This window comes from Saimiri boliviensis, chromosome 12 (genome assembly GCF_048565385.1).
Source record: "Saimiri boliviensis isolate mSaiBol1 chromosome 12, mSaiBol1.pri, whole genome shotgun sequence".
NCBI classification, from domain to species: Eukaryota; Metazoa; Chordata; class Mammalia; order Primates; family Cebidae; genus Saimiri; species Saimiri boliviensis.
The window spans coordinates 101,403,376-101,425,213 of record NC_133460.1 but is presented as its reverse complement, the minus strand read 5'-3'; the positions used below and the strand labels follow the sequence as shown (position 1 = coordinate 101,425,213).

General features: G+C 38.0%; 1 protein-coding gene across 5 annotated transcripts in view; it reads left to right on the top strand.

Moving 5' to 3' along the window:
- The first annotated feature begins 12,198 nt into the window (after positions 1 to 12,198).
- The window catches only part of SHTN1 (shootin 1), a 153,407-nt gene continuing 143,767 nt past the window's right edge, over positions 12,199 to 21,838 (top strand). For 4 of the 5 annotated variants that reach the window (XM_010332583.3, XM_074382951.1, XM_074382952.1 and 1 more), the window contains exon 1: positions 12,199 to 12,581. Coding sequence is in view for 4 of the 5 variants with exons in the window: in XM_074382951.1 (XP_074239052.1) it covers positions 12,524 to 12,581 (58 nt within the window). In the remaining variant the exon portion in view is untranslated. The remainder of the gene's footprint in view (positions 12,582 to 21,838) is intronic. The other variant, XM_010332588.3, reaches the window with a different exon arrangement.

Genomic DNA, 21,838 nt, shown 5'->3' with positions numbered 1-21,838 from the left:
GATTATGCTTTTGGCATCATATTTAAAAACTGATTGCCAAACTTTAGGTTACACAGATTTTTCTCATGTTTCATTTTAAAATTTTTACTGTTTCAGGTTTTACATTTTGGTCTGTTATCCATTTTGAGTTAATTTTTCTATGAGGCATGTGTTGAGGCTCTTTTTTTTAAAAAAAAAAAATATGGATGTCCAGTTAATCTACCACCAAGTTTTGAAAATATTTTTTCCCCATTGAATTGCTTTTGTTACTTTGCAGAAAAAAGATTGACTATATTTGTGTGGGTCAACTTTGGGGATGGTTAATGCATCTTTCTTTTGCCAATACTACATTGTCTTAATTATTGTAGCTTTATAGCTAGTCTCGAAAATCAGATAGTGTGAGTCCTCCAACTTTGTTCTTATTCAGAATTGTTTTGGCTAGTTTAGCTTTTTTTAATTTTTGCCTTTCTATAATACATTTTAGGATCAGCTGGTTGATAAAAAATCCTGCTTGAATTTGGATTTGGACTGCATGGAATCTGTAGTTTAAATTCGGGAGAACTGACATTTTAGCAATATTGAGTTTTCTAATTCGTGAACATAATATATCTCTTCATTTTTTAAGATAATCTTTGATTTTTTTAATCAGCATTTTATACTTTTTGGCATCCAGATCTTTCACATACAGTATTTTGCTAATTTACACCTAAATCCTTCAGTACCTTTAGTGCTATTGTAAATGGTATTAATTTTTAAGGGCATATTCTAACTGTTTATTCCTGGTTATGGGAATACAGTTGACTTTTGCATTTGTCTAATGACTAATGATGTTGAGCATCTCTTCAAGGGCTTATTGACCTTGTATCCTATAACCTCACTAAACTCAAGTATTAGTTCTAGAAGCATTTAAAGAAATTCTTTGGTATTTTCCATGTAGGAAATTATACCATCTATGAATAGAAATGGTTTTCTTTCTTTCTTTCTAATTTATATGCCTTTTACTTATTTTTCTTCCCTTATTATATTGGCTATGACTTCTGCTACATTGTTGAATAGGAATGGAAGGACATCCTTCTTCATTCTTGATCTTATGGGTAAAAGAATTCAGTCTCACATCATTAAGTATTATGTTAGTTATAGATTTTTTTGCAAATGACCTTTATAATGTTAGAGAATTTCCCATATATTCCCAGCTTGTGAATTAAAAAAATTGTAAACGAATGTTCAGTGCCTTTTCTGCATCTATTGAGGTGATATGGGTTTTGATATTTAGTTTTTTAGTATGGTGAATTTTACTGATTGATTTTTGAATTGTTGACCCTGTGTTGCATTCCTTTTTGCACTTGGTTTTGATATGTCATTTGACTTAGTTTTGATATAACACTCTCCTCTCTTCTCTCCCCCTCCTTCTACCTCCCCTTCCCCTCCCCTCTCCTCTCCTCCCCCTCCCCTCCCCCCTCCCCTCCCCTCTCCTCTTTTTCTTTCTTTTCTTGACAGAGTCTGCCTCTGTTGCCCAGGCTGGAGTGCAATGGTGGGATCTCAGCTGACTACAGCCTCTGCCTCCCATGCTCAAGTGATCTTCCCACCTCGGCCTCCCAAGTAGCTGGGACTCCAGGCTTGCACCACCACACCCAGCTAATTTTTGTATTATTATTATTTTTTTTGGTAGAGACAGGGTTTCGCCATGTTGCCCAGGCTGGTCTTGAACTGCCCTCAAGTGATCTGCCTGTTTCAGCCTCCCAAAGTTCTGGGATTACAGGCACATTACCACCATGCTCGGTTCATCCTTTTTATTTATTGCTGGGTTCATTGCCAATATTTTCTAGAGGATTTTATTATTGTGGTAAAATATCCATAATATTTATCATTTTAACAGTTTCTAAGTGTAGAATTTATCATTTTAACCATTTCTAAGTATAGAGTTCAGTGGCCTTAAATATATTAACAATGTTGTATAATCATACCACTATCTATACTCAAAACTTTTCATCATCTCCAACATAAATCCTGTGTCCATTAAACAATAACTCTTAATGGCTGTCCTTTCCCCATTGAATGGTCTTGGTACCCTTGCTGAAAATCAACTGATGATATATATGAGGATTTATTTTGGGGCTATTTTATTCAATAGTATATTTTATTCAATATCCCCAAAGTTGACCCAAACAAATATAGTCAATCTTAGTCAATATGTCTGTCCTTATGCCAGTACCATACAGTTTTAGTTACTGTAGCTTTGTAGTGAGTTTCAAAGTCAAGAAGTGTGAGTCTTCCAACTTTATCCTTTTTTTAGAGATTGTTTTTGTTATTAGGGACCCTTGAAATTCCATATCAATTTGAAAATTGGCTTTTTATTGCTGCAAAAAATGCTGTTAGAATTTTGATAAAAATTGCTTTGGGTCTGTAGATTTGGGTATTACTGACAGTGTTAAGTACATGAACACAGAATATCTTTCCATTCACTTAGGTCTTCCTTAATCTCTTTCAACAGCGTTTTATAGTTCTTAGCATGCAAGTTGTTATGGTTAGGCTTTGTGTCCCCATCCAAACCTCATCTTGAATTGTAATCCCCATAATCTCCATGTATCAAGGGAGAGACCAGATGGAGGTAATTGAATCATGAGGGCAGTTGCCACTATACTGTTCTTATGATAGTGAGTTATCACCAGATCTGATGGTTTAAAAGCATTTGGCAGTTCTCTCACCTCCCCTCTCTCTCCTGCCACCGTGAGTAGACATGCCTTGCTTCCCCTTTACCTTCTGCCATGATTGTACGTTTCCTGAGGCTTCCCAAGCCATGCTGGACTGGGAATCAATTAAACCTCTTTCCTTTATAAATTATAAGTTCTTTATGGCAGTATGACAATGCACTAATACACAAGTCTTTCATTTATTTGGTTAGATTTATTTCTAAATATTCAATTTTTAAAGATGCTGTTATAAATGGAATTTCCTTCTTAATTTCCTTTCTGGATTGTTCATTGCTGGTGAACACAACCAGCTGATTTTTGTGTGTTGATTTTGCTAAGTATCTGTAGCTACAGTAATTAAAACAGTATGTTACTGGCATAAGGACAGACATATTCACTAATGGAATAAAATAGAGAGCCCCAAAATAAATCCTCATATATATCATCAGTTGATTTTCAACAAGGGTACCAAGACCATTCAATGGGGAAAGGACAGCCATTTAACAAGTGGTGTTGGGAAAAGTGGATATCTACCTGCAAAAGAATGAAGTTAGACTCTTGTTATAAGGTAGAAAAGGCCCAACTAAAACTAACTAAAAATGGACCAAAGACCTAAACTTAATAGCTAAATTCAGCTAAAACTGCTGAATTGATCTATTGGCTCTAGTAGCTTTCTTGTAGATTCTTTGGGAATTTTCTATATATAGCTTTATGTCATATGTGAATAAAGATAGCTTTACTTCTTTTCCAACTTGGATGCCTTTTCTTTTTCTTATCTAATTGTTGGCTAGAACTTGCAGCACACTGTTGAATAGCAGTGATGAAGGCAGGTATTCTTGTTTCATTCCTAGTTTCCGGGGGAAAGCTTTCAGTCTTTCATCATTGACCATGATTTTAGCTCTGGCTTCTTTACAAATGCCCTCTATCATGATGAGGACATTTAATCTACTCCTGGTTTTCTGAGAGTTTTTATTGTGAAACGATGCTGACTTTTGTCAAGTGCCTTTTCTGTGTCAGTTGAGATGATCATGTGGTTTTTTTTTTCCTATTAATTCGGTATGTTACATTGATTGATTTTCTTACGTTGAACCACTTTTGCATTGCTGGGATAAATACTACCTGATCATGGTGTATAATCCTTTTAATGTGCTGTTGGATTTGGTTGGTTAGTATTTTGTTGAGGATTTTTGCAACCATATTTATAAGAGAAATTGGTATATATATATATTTCTTTCTTGTGATATCTTTATCTGCCTTTGGAATCACAGAAATGCTGGCCTCATAGAATGAGTTAGGAAGTGTTCTCTCCTTTTTTTTTTTTTTTTTTTTTTTTGAGACAGAGTCTTGCTCTGTTGCCTAGGCTGAAGTGCAGTGGCACAATCTCAGCTCACTGCAACCTCTGCCTCCTAGGTTCAAGCAATTCTCCTGCCTCAGCCTCCCAAGTAGCTGGAATTACAGGCACACACCACCACCCCTGGCTAATTTTTGTATTTTTAGTAGAGATGGGGTTTCACCATGTTGGCCAGGCTAGTCTCAAACACCTGGCCTCAAGATCTGCCCGCCTCAGCCTCCCTAAATGCTGGGATTACAGGTGTGAGCCACCTCACCTGGTCTTCCTTTTTTATATTTTAGAAAAGTTTGTGGAAGACTGGGGTTAATTCTTCTTTAAATGTTTGATAGAATTCACCAGGGAAGACATCTGGTCCTGAACTTATTTTCATTGAAGAGTTTCTTTCTTTCTTTGTTTTTTTAACTTTCTGATTTACTCTTTAATTGTAGTTCTCCTGAAATTTTATCTTTCTTAGTTTAGATGACTTGTATGTTTCTGAGAATTTGTTCATTTATTCTAGATTATTTGTTGACATATAATTGTTCTTATAATTCTCTTAGAATCCTTTTTATTTCTGAATCATTGGTATTTATGTACCCATTTTAATACCTGATTTTCATATTTCTTTTTTTTTTTTTTGTTAATTTAGGGAAAGGTTCGTCAATTTTGTTTATATTTTCAAAGAAATTACTTTATTAATTTTATTATTTTTCTATTGTCTGTGATTTTATTTTTATTTTGAGACTGAATCTTGCTCTGTTGCCAGGGTGGAGTGCAGTGGCACAATCTTGGCTCACTGCAACCTCCACCTCCCGGGTTCAAGTGATTTCCCTGCCTCAGCCTCCCAAGTAGCTGGTACGATAGGCATGTCCCACCATGCCTGGCTAGTTTTTTGTATTTTAGTAGAGATGGGGTTTCACCATCGGCAAGATGGTCTCGATCTCCTGACCTCGTGATCCACCTACCTCCTCCTCCCAAAGTGCTGGGATTACAGGTGTGAGCCATGGCTCCTGGCCTGTTATTTTATTTATCTCCACTCTAATCTTGATTATTTTATTTCTTCTGCTAACTTTGGGTTTATTTTGCTTGTCTGTTTTCTCAAGGTGGACAATTACCTTATTGATTTTGTATCTTCTTTATAATATAGTAATTAGAACTATAAATTTCACTCTGAGCACTGTCTCCACTGTATCCCATAAGTTTTGGTATGTTGTATTTTTGGTTTTATTTCTAAATGTTGTTTTTTCTTGTGATCTCTTCTTTGAACCTTTGGTTGCTGAAGAGTATGTTGTTTAACATCTACGTATTTGTGAATTTTTCTAGATTTCCTTCTACTACTGATTTCTAATATCATCCCATTGTCACAGAATAAGATACTTTGTATGAGTTGTATGATTTCAATCTTTTTGAATTTATTGAGGCTAAATTTGTGGCCCAGTATAATATCTGTGAATTTCAGAAACATGTAAATTGTACTTTTGTCAGGTGGAGGGTTTTATATATGTTTGCTATGTCTACTTGGTTTATAGCTGTTTAAGTCCTCTCTGTCCTTATCGACCCTCTCTATATATTTTATATTCGTTATTGAAAGTAAGATATTATAGTCTCCAACATTTTTGTAGGACTATCTGTAGCTCCCTTCAATGCTATTAATGTTTGCTTCATATATTTTAGGAACCTCTTTTATATATTAAAAATACCTCATATATATATATATATATATATATATATATATATATATATATATATATAATTTTAGTAGAGATGGGGTTTCACCATGTTGGCCACGCTATTCTCAAACTCCTGACCTCAAGAGATCCACCCACCTCCACCTCCCAAATTGCTGGGAATACAGGCATAAGCCACCATGCCCAGCCTGTATATATGTTTGTAATAATTATATATTTTTGCTGAATCAAACCTTTTGTGAATATATAGTGCCTTCTTTTGTTTCTTGTAACAGTTTTTGACTTAAACTCTATTTTGTCTGATAGTAATATAACCACCCCAATTCTCTTTTGGTTACTAAATGAAATTTTTTCTCACCATTTTGCTTTAAATCTATTGTTGTCTTTGGATCTAAAATAAATCTTTTGTAGACGGAATATAGTTAGATAATTTTTTTGTATCCTGCCAATCTTTGCCTTTTGATTGGAGAGTTTAAGCTATCTTCATTTAAAGTTATATTTAATAAGAAATTACTTACTTCTGCCATTTTCCTATGTATTATCTATATGTCTTACAGCTTTTTTGTTTCTCATTTGCTTTGTTATTGCCTTATTTTGTATTTAGCTTTTTAAAAAATGTGTATGTTTTTGGTAGTTAATCATTTTGATTTCCTTCTGATTTCCTTTGTGCATTTTGTTGATATTTTCTATGTGGTTACCATGGGGTAGCATTTCAAATCCTAAACTTACAATATTCCAGTTTGAATTAATAACATCTTAACTTCTTTAGCCTGCAAAAACTCTGCTCCCAGACAGCTCCATCCCTCCTGTTATATTATTATTGTAACAAATTGCATCTTTATGCATTGTATGCCCAGTAACATAGATTTATAATCATATTTATGCATCTGTCTTTTAAATGCTATAGGAAATAAAAGGGAAAGTTACAAAACAAGAATAATACTGGCTTTTATATTTGCCTATGCATTTACTTTTACTGGAGATGTTTATTTCTTCATATAGCTTTGAGTTACAGTCTAGTTCCTTTTTATTTAAATCTGAAGAAGTCTCTAGTATTTCTTGTAGGGCAGGTCTGGTGGTAAAGATCTTCAACTTTTGTTTATATGAGAATGTCTTAATTTTACCTTCATTTTTGTAGGACAGTTTTTCCAGAAGTAGAATTCTTGTTTGACAGCTTTTTTACTCTCAGGTCTTTAAATACCTCATCCCACTGCCTTCTGAGTCTTCATGGTTTCTGCCGAAAAATTGCTTACTAATTTTATTGAAGACCTTTGTATGAGACAAGTCACTTGTGAAGCAGGTTCACATGCACTGCTTACCAACTCATCTAAGTATATTGAGATAAAACACCCATGCACAAGTTACATGATGCTGGTTTATTAATGATAGATAAGCAGCAAGCGACAACAGAAGACTAGAATTTATTGTTAGCCAGTCCTCCAAGGCTCAGGGAAGCCACCTGGGGTGGACAGCATCTTGACTGTGCATGTCCCACTTGCACTGCAGCTGAGGGAACCCAAAAGGCAGGCTGTCCTGTGTTACATACCTCAGGGCTACATGACAGGGCTAATATAGGATGCTGAAAGACATCTTCTTTCAAGGAAAGAAAGGAACAGAGCCCAGGCTGTTCTGGCCAGTCCCTCCCCTATCTCAGGATGTTGTATTACCAGCAAATACTATAGTTATTCCTGAGAACTACAAGTGAGAAAGTAAGGGAAACTGGGTTGATCCAAGGCCACCGAGAGAACTGTCCTGCATCACTGAATTTCCTGAATCTTTAAATTGATCTTTCATCAAATCTGGGATCTTTTAGTTATTTTTAATCACTTTAGAAAGTGTACCCTTTTTTGAGCCATCAATTTTTGTGTGTGTTAAATTGGCTCATATCTTACAGGTGTGATTCTTTTTTGCCTGTGTTTCATTTTGGTTTCTATTGCTGTTTAACCTTTTCTTCAGCATTGTCTAAATTGCTGTAAATCCTATCTATTGTGTATGTGTGTTTTCACTTCTGACATTGTATTTGTTATCTTCTATAGTTTCTCAAGTCCTTTTTTGTAACTCCTATTTTTCTTCTTATCATGTTCATGTTTCCCTTTATATCTTTGACACACCTTTGGTCATTCATCTTTATAAGACTTATAATAGTGCTTATAAGGTCCTTGTCTGCTAATTCCATTGTCTCTGTCATTTCTGGATCTGTTTCTATTGGCTGATTTTTCTCCTTATTATGGGTCATATTTTTCTGCTTTTTTACTGTAATTTTTGTTTGGATGCTGGATGTTGTGAATTTTACATTGTTGAGTGTAAAGTTTTTTATGATTTTTTTTTGAAATGGAGTTTCACTCTTGTTGCCTAGGCTGGAGTGCAGTGGCATGATCTTGGCTCACCAAAACCTCTGCCTCCGAGGTTTAAGCAATTCTCCTGCCTCAACCCCCAGAGCAGCTGGGATTACAGGCATATGCTACCATTCCTGGCTAATTTTGTATTTTTAGTAGAAATGAGGTTTCTCCATGTTGGTCAGGCTGGGCTTAAACTCCTGACTTCAGGTGATCTGCCTGCCTCAGGCTCCCAAGGTGCTGAGATTACAGGCGTGAGCCACTGCGCCCAGTCTACATATATATATATATATATATATTTTAATGATTACAGCACAAATAGTAAGTGTGCTGTCACTTTTTCTTTTTCTTTTGTTTTCTTTCTTTCTTTTTTTTTTTTTTTAAGAGACAGGGTCTTGTTCTGTCCCTTAGGCTGGAGGGCACTGGGGTGATCATAACTCACTATCGCCTTTAACTCCTGAACTCAAGTGATCCTCCTGCCTCAGCCTCCTGAGTAGCTGGGGCTACAGGCATGTACCACCATGCCTGGCTAATTAAAAACATTTTTTGTGTGTAGAGACAAGGCTTTGTTGCCAGGCTGGTATTGAACTCCTGATGTCAAGGAATCCTCCTACCTCGACCTCCCAAAGTACTGAGATTAGACATGAACCACTGCTCTTGGATTGCCGTCACTTTTATTGTTGTTTTCCTGTATGTAATATGTATTTTTATTTGGCTGCTTCTAAGAACTGAATATTATCTTTAGTTTTTAGCAGTTCAACTATGATATGCCTCTGCATGGTCCTTGCATTAATGTTACATTATTTATAAATACAAATTCTAGTAATGACTCAAATATATAATAATTTGAGAATGGCTAAGTATATTCATTGATATAAAGGAATGACATGGAATAAATATGCAGATTAGATTGGTATAAGCTAAAGCATAATGAAGTAATAATTAATAAAAAGTAGAACAAACACATATACAAATACTTGAACATTAAGAATATTTGTAGAAGAGATTTATATATTTAATAAACTTATCTAAGTAGTATATTAAGGTAAAAATTTTCTTCCCCTTAAAAATCTATTTTTTAAAATAACAGATTTATTGAGCTATAATTCACATGTGATAAAGCTCTCCCATTTAAAGAGTACACTTAAAATGTATAATTCTATAGTTTTGAGTATATTCAGAGAATTGTGCAACCATTACAATTAATTTTAGAAATTTTTTATTACCCCAACAATTAACCACACACCTACCAGCAGCCACTCCTTATTTTCTCCCAGCCCTCCCCTACTTTCACCCTGCCTCAGTAGATACTCACTAATCAACCTTCTGCTTCTATGGATTTGCCTGTTGTGATCATTTTATGCAAATGCAATCATATAATATCTGGGCTTTGCTTATCTACTTTTCACTGAGTATAATGTTTTCAAATTTCATCTGTGTTGTACTATAGATCAATACTTTATTTCTTTTTATTGCCAAATAATATTCCAGTGTTGCCATTTTCATATCATAATTAACATTACCTTAAGTAGCTCTGTACATAAGCCTTTTAGTATAGATTCCCTAATACAGAATTATTGGATCAAAGAGAGTGAACCTTTTTTCCCCCATTGTATTTAAACCTTATTTATCTGTATACCTCAAAAGATGACATATGTAATTTTACTTTAATTACCTGAAAAATGAAAGATTAAAGAGAAAATCCTTCTGGACCACTGTACTTTCACACTCCAACCCCCACACCTTGGACCTGTTCCCCTACTTTCTATTCTTAGAGGCAGCCATTATCCTGAGTTTGGTACATATCCTTCCAATTCATTTTTTAAAAGTCTCTCATTTCTCTCTACATACATATTTGTATATGTGTGTGTGTGTGTGTGTGTGTGTGTGTGTGTGTAAACACACACATTTTTAAGGATTTTAAATGACATGTTATTTGGAGGTCAATAATAACTTCAAAGTGATGCCTGCAACATAAATCTCTATGCATATTATTAAACAGAACAAAAACTAATTTCTTCTATCCTTTCCATCAATATTCATATCATATAAATAAACCATAGTGTAATGGGAGATCTGAATCCCAATAAGGACTCTAATAGCCATCCTAATAATTCATACGGTGCCCTCAAGTGAATTCAATATTGTATTTCAGGAAGTTTTTTTTTTTTTTTTTTTTTTTTTTTTTTTTTTGAGGTGGAGTCTTGCTCTGTCACTCAGGCTGCAGTGCAGTGGCAGGATCTCGGCTTAGGAACCTTTTCTAGTTTTAAAGAGGATAAATAGGATTCGTTGCAAAAGGCTGCAGATTTAGCGTGGAACCAAAACACTTAGTTTGATTATAGATTGTATAATTAACTCATTCTTAAACTCCAGATATACTATCTAACTACCGTATAATTAGAGTAGACAAATCAGCCTTTTTTATTTGGAATTTGTGAACTAAGCCAAATATTTAATGGACACTCTGCTTATATTTGGTAGAGTGTGAGAGAATGAGTCAGGATGACTCGTCAGGTTTAACAGGTTTCCTGACTGCTGGACAAAAGCTAACTGTCCATTATTTTTCACCCAAATCTCCCGGACTTTTTTTTTTTTCTGGAAGGGAATTATCTTTCCATAAAATACCTGGGGGCAGCACATAATCATATTTTCATGTAGTTGAGTCTGAATCGTCTCAAGTTTCCTGGGCCTTCTTTCAACTCTGAGAACTAAGATGTAATACTAGGGCAAAGACCCTTTCATTATCTCCTGGGGATCTTCATGGCAGTTATCTGCAACTATCTTGAATTATCTTATGCAAATCTAGGAAAAGCGCTGAATAATAAAATCCCATATCAAAATTATTTTTAAAGTTTAAACATTTTAATTCACTGTATTAAAAAATACTCTGCTGCCCTTTTAAATCATTCTACCTCTAGACCGCCGGTGCTAACATACTATATTGCCAATTTTAGAGAAAGGGAAAGCAGTGCTACCATTTTTTTTTTTCCTCAAAATTTGAGTTAGCGTGTAGTAATGAGTATCAGAAAGACACTAGTTAGAGGATTTACCTATATCTCAACCTGACTCTATAACTATCAGGGAGAAAGAAACAAACACAATAAATGGAGCTGGGCACTTCCATAAAACATCAATTGAGGAACAAGCAGCGCGGTGCTGATGGTGTACCCAAACTAAGAGCTTAAAGGTAGTGAGAAAAACCAAGCTGTGCAGTAAGTCTAATTTAGTTTGGACTTACTTCTCATGCTTAATGATGAGTGTAAAAGAACTGCATCCTTCAGCTTATAGTTAGCAACCACAGCCCCTTTCTCACACCCGTAATCTTAAAAAAACAAAACTACTGCATTATAAATTCCGGACTTGGTATTTTGTTAATCTTCCTCTCTCTATTAAATCCTTACAACTCTTCCTGGAGAGTAGGTATCACTATTCTTCCCATTCTTCAAATGAAGTTCAAAGATGCAGGAGACTTGACCAAAGGTTAGCCATTAACTAGGGGTTGAGGGGAGGCGCCTTTGAAACAATGCAGGCCTGCCACTTCTCTGCTGGGCATGGTCTAACCCAGACATGAGTTCACATAGCTCAGAGGGCAGTGAATTGGGACAAATGCTTGGCTTAACTGCCAGCCTCTGCTGCCCGGGGGCTGCGTGACCTTCGGCATTCACCTCAGTGGCACCCTCTCCAATTGGAAGGTCATGCCGCCACCAACCAGATGATCTGCAACGGGCCTCCAGGCCCCACCATCCACGTGCGGCAGGGTCCGGTTCTGAGCACCTGGCAAACCTGGTGCGATGGGGGAAAGGTAGCCGGGGCCCTCCTTCACTCACGGCATGGTCATTTAAGTAACTGGGCAGCCTGTTTCGGTCCTTGTCTGCTTTTCAAGGTGCCAAATGTACGACCCTGGGCCCGCCCCTGAGGGCAGCTAGGTTTTGCAACCCCGACCCCGAGTCCACCGCAGTAGAACTGGAGAAGCAGCCTAGGCGTCCATAGCCCATTGAGTCCCGGTTCACATCTGCAGTTCGTGGGGAGCAACCCCCGGGCAGCGTCCAAAGTGGAGTTCCCACACACGCTGCGAACCCACGGCCCGTTTTCTTTGAACGCGCGTCCTTGAGCCCAAGGGTGGAGGCGGAGAAAAGGGTGCGGAGCGAGTCAGAGGCGACCCCACGCAGGGCCGCAGCCCTCCCACCAGCGCGCCCTGCGGCGCCAGCCACCGCAGGCTGGGATCCCGGCTGCCGCCCCGCCCCCGCCCTTCCACTCCCTGCCCAGGGCTGCCGAGCCCGCCCCGCCCCGCCTGCAGGTGAAGCGGCCTCAGCCGCAGAGTAGGTGCGTGGGGATGATCTCACTCGCGCGCTCCGCGCCAGGAGGAGGAGGAGCAGGAGCGGATCCAACTTCCGGGTAGTGGGGCCGCACGCCACCGGCATCTTGCTTTTTCTTCCCCCTCCTCCCGTGTGCTCCTCGCCGCTCCCTCTCTCCCTTTTATTCCCGGCCCCACCCGCCAAAATGAACAGCTCGGACGAGGAGAAGCAGCTGCAGCTCATCACCAGTCTGAAGGAGCAAGGTAGGCGGCACGCGGGCGCCAGGTGTGGGCAGCCGCGGCCCGTGGGCGGGGACGGCTCCAGGGCGCTGGGGCCAGGGCAGGTGGAAGCCGCGCCGGAGACGTGGCGGCCGTCGTGGTCAACGCGGTAGCTCCGTCACGCGCGGCGAAGCGTCCTCCGTGGCCCGCGAGCCTGGGAAAGCCCCAGGCCGAGGATAACGCGGAGTGTCCGAGCGAGTCAGGCCCCGCGGCGTGAGACGCGCTGCCCGCCGGTAGCGTTTTGCTGGCGATGGGGCCTGGGGGAAGGGGCGAGGATTCAGCGCGGACGAGGTTGCACAGTGCCACCCTCCTTGTGGGAGAAGCGGGTGGGGCAGGGTATTTTGGCAGCTTTGGGCGGCCCAGCTATCTTGGCCCCACCCTTACACATTTGTTGGCGCCGAGTGGCCTGTAGCGCTGTTTCACACCCTTCCCAGCTCTTTCTTTGGGTTCGGTCTAGTTCCTCTTTCCTTACCCAGCTGGAATTTTCAGGCCATAATTTTTGTTTTTATCGCTTCTCAATTTTAGCAGTTTATTAGTCAGCAAGGTCAACATGCTGCCAGTGTTGCGCTTCCAGAATTAACGGGGTTGGCGCTGGGCGCGGGAGAGCCAGGCCATGTATACACATTTCTGTACTGCTTGGTAACTGGGGATTATTCTTTAATAAAGAGCTGCTTCAGCCAATCTTTTTTTTTTTTTTTTTTTTTCATCAGTTACCACACTTCTGAACCAAATCAGATCAACCACCAAATGTTAACCTAACACATTGAAACAATTATTGCCCTGACCAAAGGGTGGTCTGCGAATGTGGGTCAAGAAAGAGAGAAACCATACAGATTTAAAAGAAGTAAAACTGTGTAGGAACATGTACTTTTCTGAATGACTTGCTGACATGACCGTGTAATGGAAGCCTCTCTGTGGCAAAACCTGGTGTTTAGTTCCAGTTCTTTCACTTCTTTTGGTTCCGTTCATCAGCTTTGTGAACTTGTCTTCTGGTTAATCAAGGCTGACCTGACTAAAGGCGAGGGCGAGACTGGAGAACTTCCTGAGATCTCCTCCAGTACTCTTACCTGTTCTTCCTTCAAACACCGTTGGGACGCGCACCTGGATTCCTCTGAAGCCACACTCTGGCAAACAAATGTCAACATTACTGTTTACCGTGTGACCTTGGGGGAAATTATTTAACCTCTGAAATGGACATAACATTCCTCTGTAATATCCAGCATCAAGAAAGTGCTGGATAAATATTAGTCTCTTTTGCCCTCCCAGCACCTTCACCTGGCATCCTAGATTAGCCTGAGGTCATAGAGTCACAAGCATCAGTGAATTTAGTGGGTGGACAGAATTCCTTTATTTGAAATTTCTCAGGTGTTTTAGTGAGGGACCGGATTCTACTGGTATTTTATATTTAATAACACCTTCCCCCCAACCCATAACATTAAAATTTGATTCATATTCTAGATTTGTGGAGCTTTCGTCATAGGTAATATCTGTCAGTGAATATCAGATCTTCTTATGGGTGGTCAGTTTTCAAATAATAAAAAATGTGTCTTTTCATTTTGTATGTAATTCAAGGGTAGCTTAACAATGTAGATAATCTGAAAGTTGTTTCTATTTGATTTCCGAACACATTCTCCATTCCTGTGTTGGGTTTGAGGCCCAAGAAAAAGAATTTCTAAATTTCTAGCTTTTTCTCCTGTTGCATTGTACTGGAAAACAAATCCATGGCATTGGTATTTTTAGAGGATCTATTTCCTTGATTAAGTGCATATCAAAGGTAATATGGGGTGTAAATTGTGAACTAGACAGTCCTTGTTACCAAATTAATTGTCTAGAAGGGAAGACGGTTACTAATCAAATAATCATATGAATAAATGTACAATTACTTTTTTTATAGGATAGATTCTTAGAAATGGAATTGTTGGATTAGAGAGCATGGACATATAGTTTTGATAGACATTACACAAGTACCCCCAAAAATGATTATACCAGTTCAAATATACCCTTCAGCAGTACCCATTTCCCCCTACACTGGTCAACTCTGGCTAATAGCATCTTTATTAATTTGGTAGCGTGACAAGTTTTTGATTTTTGCCAATCTAAGGAGCAAAATGGTACCTTTTAAAATTTGCATTGCTCTGGTTATTAGTGAGGTTTGATATCTTTTTACATGCTCATTGGCCACTTAGGTTTCATCGTATGGGTCCTTCCTTAGTTTTTTTAAACTGATACATGATACTTGTACGTATTTATAGAATATATGGGATATTTTGTTACATGCTTGGAATGCATAATGATCAAGTCAGGGTATTTAGGGTATCCATTACCTCCAGTATTTATCATTTCTTTGAGTTGCAAACATTTCAAGTCCTCTCTTCTAACTCTTTGGAAATACACACTGCATCTTTGTTAACTGTAGTCACCCTACTTTGCTATCAAGTGTTCAGACTTATTCCTTGTGTCTAACTGTATGTTTGTACCCATGAAACAATCTCTCTTCATTTCCCCTGCCTTAGTGAGTTTTAAGTCTAAAATTTGAACCAATTCTCCAGGAGAGTATTCAGAAAGAAGATTCCTGTCTAATCTAAACCACAAAGCTGACAGCAGCCTTCCCTAATGTGAAGCCTTTAGTGGTGTGGTGAATAAGGTTGCTTTTGACAAAAGTTGTGAAATGTAATGACGGAGTCTGTCATAATATGAACAATCTCTAATTTATACTTACCATTCCCTAAGCTCTATGTCTTATAAATCACACCCACTTCTGAATTACTTCAAAACATTTTATGTTCCCTCCTAGTGAATGGTATAATTAGCTATATTATGTCTTTCTAGAAAGTTATATTATGTCCCTTTAAAAAAAATTAGCCAGTGTGTGATTGCTTATGTTCAAGCAGATGTTGAGGTAATGAGGTAATTCTCCTTTTGTCTTTTTTGGGGCTTTATTTTATTGGACTGATTGACATATTTAATGCACGGAGAAGTGGCAACTTTGGATACTATTTCCGAGGCATATTTCCTAGCTACTAAAGTGGATATTTCCCTTTCAAAACATCATACAATTTGCTCCCCCTCCGGAATTCAGTGGGAAAATGATAGACTTAGTTCAGCATTTGTTTAAGGTGCATGATTTTCTGTGTAATTCATTCAGCCCACATGCATTGAATATTCATAGCCAGGCACTGTGCTAGGCATCAGAGAGATGGAGCTGAATAAGACTTTGCCCTTGCTGGTGAGGAGTTCCTGGTCTGGAGATGGTGCTAGGCATGTGAATTCCAGGAAGAGTGTCTGACTGGCCTAGTTTGGCCAATCTCATGTATTCAAATACCTTGGCCACGGGAGGGCAGGATACTTTAATTGGCAGCCTCTGCAAAGATTGGCATAGTTGTCCAAAACAGAATGGGGTGCCACTACCAGGAGGACGCAGACTGGGCAGACACATACAACACATGTCCACTAAACTGTTCAGTATAGTAGTGCCATGTCACTTTCAAGTAGATGAAATTTTGAAGAGAGATGGCTTTTAATAATAAGAATATACTAACGTAAGACCAAAACAACCACCACCACCACCAGCGAAGTAATGGGCAATTCTGGGGCTAACAGTATTTAAAATGGATTTTCTGTGGGGAGGTAATTGGCTTTAAAGCAATTTTACACCTCCTTTTATCTTTAGAGTTAGTATTGTTTTCCTTAAGATTATTGAGATGATACTTAAGATTCAGATGGAAATCTAGTCAAGCTTATTCTTATAGTAAGTTAGTAATTAAAAGATGCATCCAGTATTCCCTTGGCTTCTAGGCCAGGAAGTAACTAGAGCATTATTTTGACAAAACAGTATGAAACTATTACCTACCACAATGACCATATCGGTCTAGAAAAACGGAATCATTGACAATCTTGGACGCATATGAGATCAGCCAGTAGAAAGCTGTTTGGAGTTAAATGGTTGCCTTGTTTTCAAGTGCAAACTTGGTTTTACATCAGTATTTTTCAAAGTGTGGTACAGGGGCCAGCTACATCTGAAACACCAGATACTTATCAATGATGCATTTTTCTCCTAGAATTAGTGAATGGGTTGCTGAAGGACAGCAGTTGGGCAGCCCTGCCCCTCCGCACCCCCCATGAGATGGACATACAGCATGGGCTAAGGAGCTATGTCTCCTAGTCAGAATTTCACTATTACCTAATACTTCCATTATATATGTGAATCACTTTTTTTTTTTTTTTTTTTTTTTGAGATGGAATTTCGCTTTTGTTGCCCAGGCTGGATTGGTGCAATCTTGGCTCACTGCAACCTTGGCCTCCCAGGTTCAAGCAACTCTCCTGCCTCAGCCTCCCCAGTAACTGGGATTACAGACATGCACCACCACACCCGGCTAATTTTGTATTATTAGTCTAGACAGGGTTTCGCCATGTTGGTCAGGCTGGTCTTGAATTCCCAACCTCAGGTGATCTACCCACCTCGGTCTCCCAAAGTGCTAGGATTATATAGGCATGAGCCACGCTACCTGGCCATGAATCAATTTTTTAAATAAATGTAAAAATAGACACATGCTTATAGAAAACAAGGTGTAAAGTGAAAAGTGCAATTACCTGTTCTGTCTGATCCATTGTTTCTCAATCTTTATTATCACTCTCCTAAGGAAACTTTTTAGACATTTTATGCACTGTGACCCTTTGAAGGACCGTAAGCCATTGTAATATCGAAGATCTTTTTTCTTGTCTCCTTGAGGATATCACCACATTGACAATGCATGCTGTGACCCCATTTTCATTTCTCCTAATGTTACTCAAAATGTCTGACTAGGAGACATAGTTCCTTAGTCCATTCTGCATGTCCATCTCATGAGAGCTTGCCCAACTGCTGTCCTTCAGCAACCGTTCACTAACTTTAGGAGGAAAATGCATTGTTGATAAGTACCTGGTGATTCAGATGTAGCTAGCCCCTTTACCACACTTTGAAAAATACTGATGTAAAACCAAGTTGTTTTACTGATGTAAAAATATTGATGTAAAAACAAGGCAACGATTTGTTTTCACTTTAATTTCTTGAAGTTATCTATTGTTTCATTTCTCAAAGTTATCCACTGTTAATCTTTCATATTCTTTCCTTCCAGAAATTGTTTTTATGTGCATATATATAATCTAATATGTAATTTTTTGTATTAGTACATGTAGAGTGGAATCATTAAAAATTGACTGAGTAATGTTCCAATGGACAGATCTGTCACAATGTGTTTAATGTCCTCTGGATGGACATGTCTGTCTATCTTTGTTTGTTTTTGCTATTACAAATAATGCTTCCAGGCTGGTTGTGTTGGCTAACACCTATAATCCCAGCACTTTGGGAGGCCGAGGTAGGAGGATACCTTGAGCCCAGGAGTTTCAGGCCAGCCTGGGCAACATAGTGAGACCCCAGCTCTCACTCTAAAAAAAAATGCTCTTGGTAATGTATTAGAGTTGGAGACATCAGTATGAACTCATGTTTAGCTTAATACAGATGTGGATGGTTACACTTACACATAGATATATTTATATCTATATTTATATATTTTGCTTAATATATACATATATTTTCTTGCTGTCAGCTGAGAGAGCCTAGATGTACTAGTATTAATGAGCACATCTAGAGCTCAGAATTTGGCTTCTAATGTCATTCTCTAATAATAAATTAACAGAGTTCTTAGGAGAAATGGCTAATTTTAGGAAAGGGGCAGGAAATATACAAGATGAGCCTAGAGCATCTTGTAGTATTGGAACTACTAACTAATAAGCCCACTTTGATGGAGATACAATAGTTCCCGCTTATCCACAGAAGCTATGTTTCAACACCTGCACTGGGTGCGTGTAATCATGGATAATAACAAACGCTGTACATAAAAATTTTTTTCCTGTGCATACATACATACCTGTGATAAAGTTTAATTTATATATTAGGCACAACAAGAGATTAACAATAACTCATAATAAAATAGAACAATTATAACAATATACTATAATAAGAGTTATGTGAATGTGGTCTCTCTCTCTCAAAATATCTTATTGTACCATAGTCATCTATTTTCATACTATTGTTGACCATGGGTAACTGAAACCCTGAACAGTGAAACAGTAGGTAAGAGGGAAACTGCTGTCTGTTAGACAGACATAAGAGCCAATGGAAGGAACTTCCAATGTCCAAAGAGGGAACTCTGAACAATGGAATATTGGATTATAATTGTTGATACTGATATAAATAAATGATTAAATAAATACATGGGGAGAAAAGACAAATCTCCCATGCAGAACAATTCCAAATAATTTATGTTGACCCTTCCCCTCAAAGTGGTATATCAGACTCCCTGATTCTTAACTGTGGACAGCACATAGTAAATTCCTTCCTCAAACTGCAATATGGAAAAGGAGGAAGAGAGTAACTTTACAGTGGAGAAACCTGACAAACACTACCTCAGCTAGATGATCAAGGCCAACATCAACAGTGATTAAGTTGTGTGGATAGCATGGTAGTATGATGTCATGAATTGGCGTTTTACCTCTGTGGTCTTCCCCTAAAAACCCATAAACCCAGTCTACTCATGAATAAAGCATCAGCAAATCCCTATTGAGAAACATTCTAGAAAATACCTGATCAGCACTTCTCCAAACTGTCAAGGTCATAAAAATGAGTGAAGTCTGAGAAACTGTCATAATCAAGAGATACGTAAGGATTGAAGGGGAGAAAAAATAAATTTTCCTTCAAATCTTGTAAGTTCATAATTGGGACAGACACCTGTGAAAAAAGACAGATGAACAAGAGAAGAACAAGCAAGTTTCTTAATGCATGCAGTGCACATCGCAAGGGAGAAAAATAAGCAGTGGCTTAGCATGCTGTCTTCAACAAAGAACAATACTTTTAGAAAAGTGTTAGGGTAAAGGAAAGCAGTTCCAGGCTTCCAAGGGCAGGAGAATATGGGAAGGTGAATTTATGGGGAAACTCCTGGGGTAAACTCTACTCACAGATTTCTCTGCCACCATCTCTGAGGTGATATGAGTTGTAAAGGAGAATGCGTGCCTTGTTTTTAGGTAGGAAATGGGAAGAAGATAGACCTTTTGTCTTTGTAATTCTGTGTTCTGCTTTTAGTCAGACAGAGGGAAGGCAGAGAGCTCTCCTGCATCCTAATTATCTTTAGCTCAAAGGTCTTTCATATATTGGGGAGATAGGCTGGTTCATTCAGTTCCCCCCTTTGAAACTTTGCTTTCAGAAAGTCTCATGTATTATGTGCCAGGTTGGTAGCTTTGGAGAGATATGGCTGTGAGATAAGTGGTTGGCAAAGAGGAAGAAAACCAGATTAGAACCGGGAGATAAGAACAGATTTAAGTACATTGTCTCATAACTTAATGAATCAGTCTCTTAGTCCTGAGACCAGGTCAGTTTAGGTAAATAGTCGTGTTTTATTTCAAGGGGTGGTGTTAAGGGTGATCTCTTTAATGTTAGGCCTCTATATGGTGTAAGCATACAACTGTTTAATAAAAGATGTTTATATGGAAAAAAAGAAAAAGCAAGGTTAAAGTTTAGAGCAATCTATAAATTAGTTTCTGAGTCTGAGAGCAGCCAGTTGAGAAGATTTATAAATCTTAGGCTCTCAGTGTCTTCAGTTGGAGTGGGGCAGGCAGGTGCAATCTGATAGATTTTCTTGTTTGTAGTTTAAATACCATAAAGGTTGTCTATATAAAAGCTGTTGTGATTTCAATGATGTCCAGCTTTAGCTTGCAGAGCTTCGGGAAAAGCCCAATTTTAAATTCAGTGATTTTAGGTTAGAAGGGTGGGAGAAAAATTGGAAATGTTAGTTTGGAAACTCACAGCCACATATAAGAAAAAACTCAAAGAATTCAAGATCTATTCCAGATTGCAGGTAAATAATAAAGTATCAAAAACATTGAACAGGGCTAGGAAGTGATTCCAGGTCAGAAGGGTGGGAGAAAAATTGGAAATGGAAAGTTAGTTTGGAGACTCACAGCCAGATATTAGAAAAAACTAGAAGAATTCAGGATCCATTCCAGACTGCAGGTAAATAATAAAATCTCAAAAACAGTGAATAGGGCTAGAATGTAGTAATGGGTGAACTAGCATTTCTAAACTATTATTTTTCTGAAAATATTTTTTTCTCTCTCACACTCATTTCTACCAAAGAGAATCAATAAGACCCGTTTATTTGTAAAATAAGTTTTTATCTGTTATACTTGGCCTAATTATTTACATAAGTGCAGCAAGAATAGTGATTGACTATGTAAGCTTTTTTTAAAATCTGATTTGCTGGAACTCCTCATAAGGAATCTCAGATTAGGCTTAAAAAAATACCTCCTTAGGCTAAGAAGCTCAGGACTCACCCTCAGATTGTGCCTATACCTGTAGTATTGGGTAGATACCTTTCTTCCCTAGATTTCAAAAATATACTGATGTTCCTGTCAGGAAGTGACATTCTTTACCCACCTATAAGGCAACCGTTTGAACCATGTATTCAAGATACAAGGCCAGTTTTTCCAAGATACCTTTATTGGCTCCATTAAACTGAAGTTTCTTTAGGAACCTCAGTTCCCAAACCCTGTCTGGTCATATCAGAAAATAGGACATTCCCATGAAAATTTTGGCAATATAACCAGTGTTTTCAGTTGTGTCCTGTTAAAAGAAGAATGGATTCTTATTGAATGTAAATGCCTGTATTGTCCTAAGAATAAAAATACTCATGAATAGTTTACAAATATTGGAGGGATCAGATAAGGAAGAAAAGTAAACGTTTCAATTTTGTTTGCAAAAGTATACTTTACAAAATTGTTGTAAGCTATAGATAGCCCAAAAGAAGAAAATGTTTTCTTAAATCTGGAAAATAAAAGAATCAATAGTGTCCCAAACAAAAAAAAATCATAAAAATCACAGTCCCTCATCATTTTAGTCCCATGTAATTCAGTCTTAATTCTGCTCCGTGTTAGCAATTTTAGGAGTTTAGTTTCCACTTTAAAGTTCTGGAATTCATACTCAGTCCCCTGGTATTTCCTTAAAGTTATCAGATTGGAATCAGCAGAAAAGAAGATTTAAGCATATTGTCTCATATCTTACTGAGTCAGTCTCAGTCTCGAGACTAGGTTAATTTAGGTAAACAGTCATGTTTTATTTTAAGGTTATGGGAGATCTCTTTAATGTTAGGCCTTTATATGGTGTAAGCATGCAAATACCTAATAAGAAACATTTCTATGGAAAAAAAAAAGCA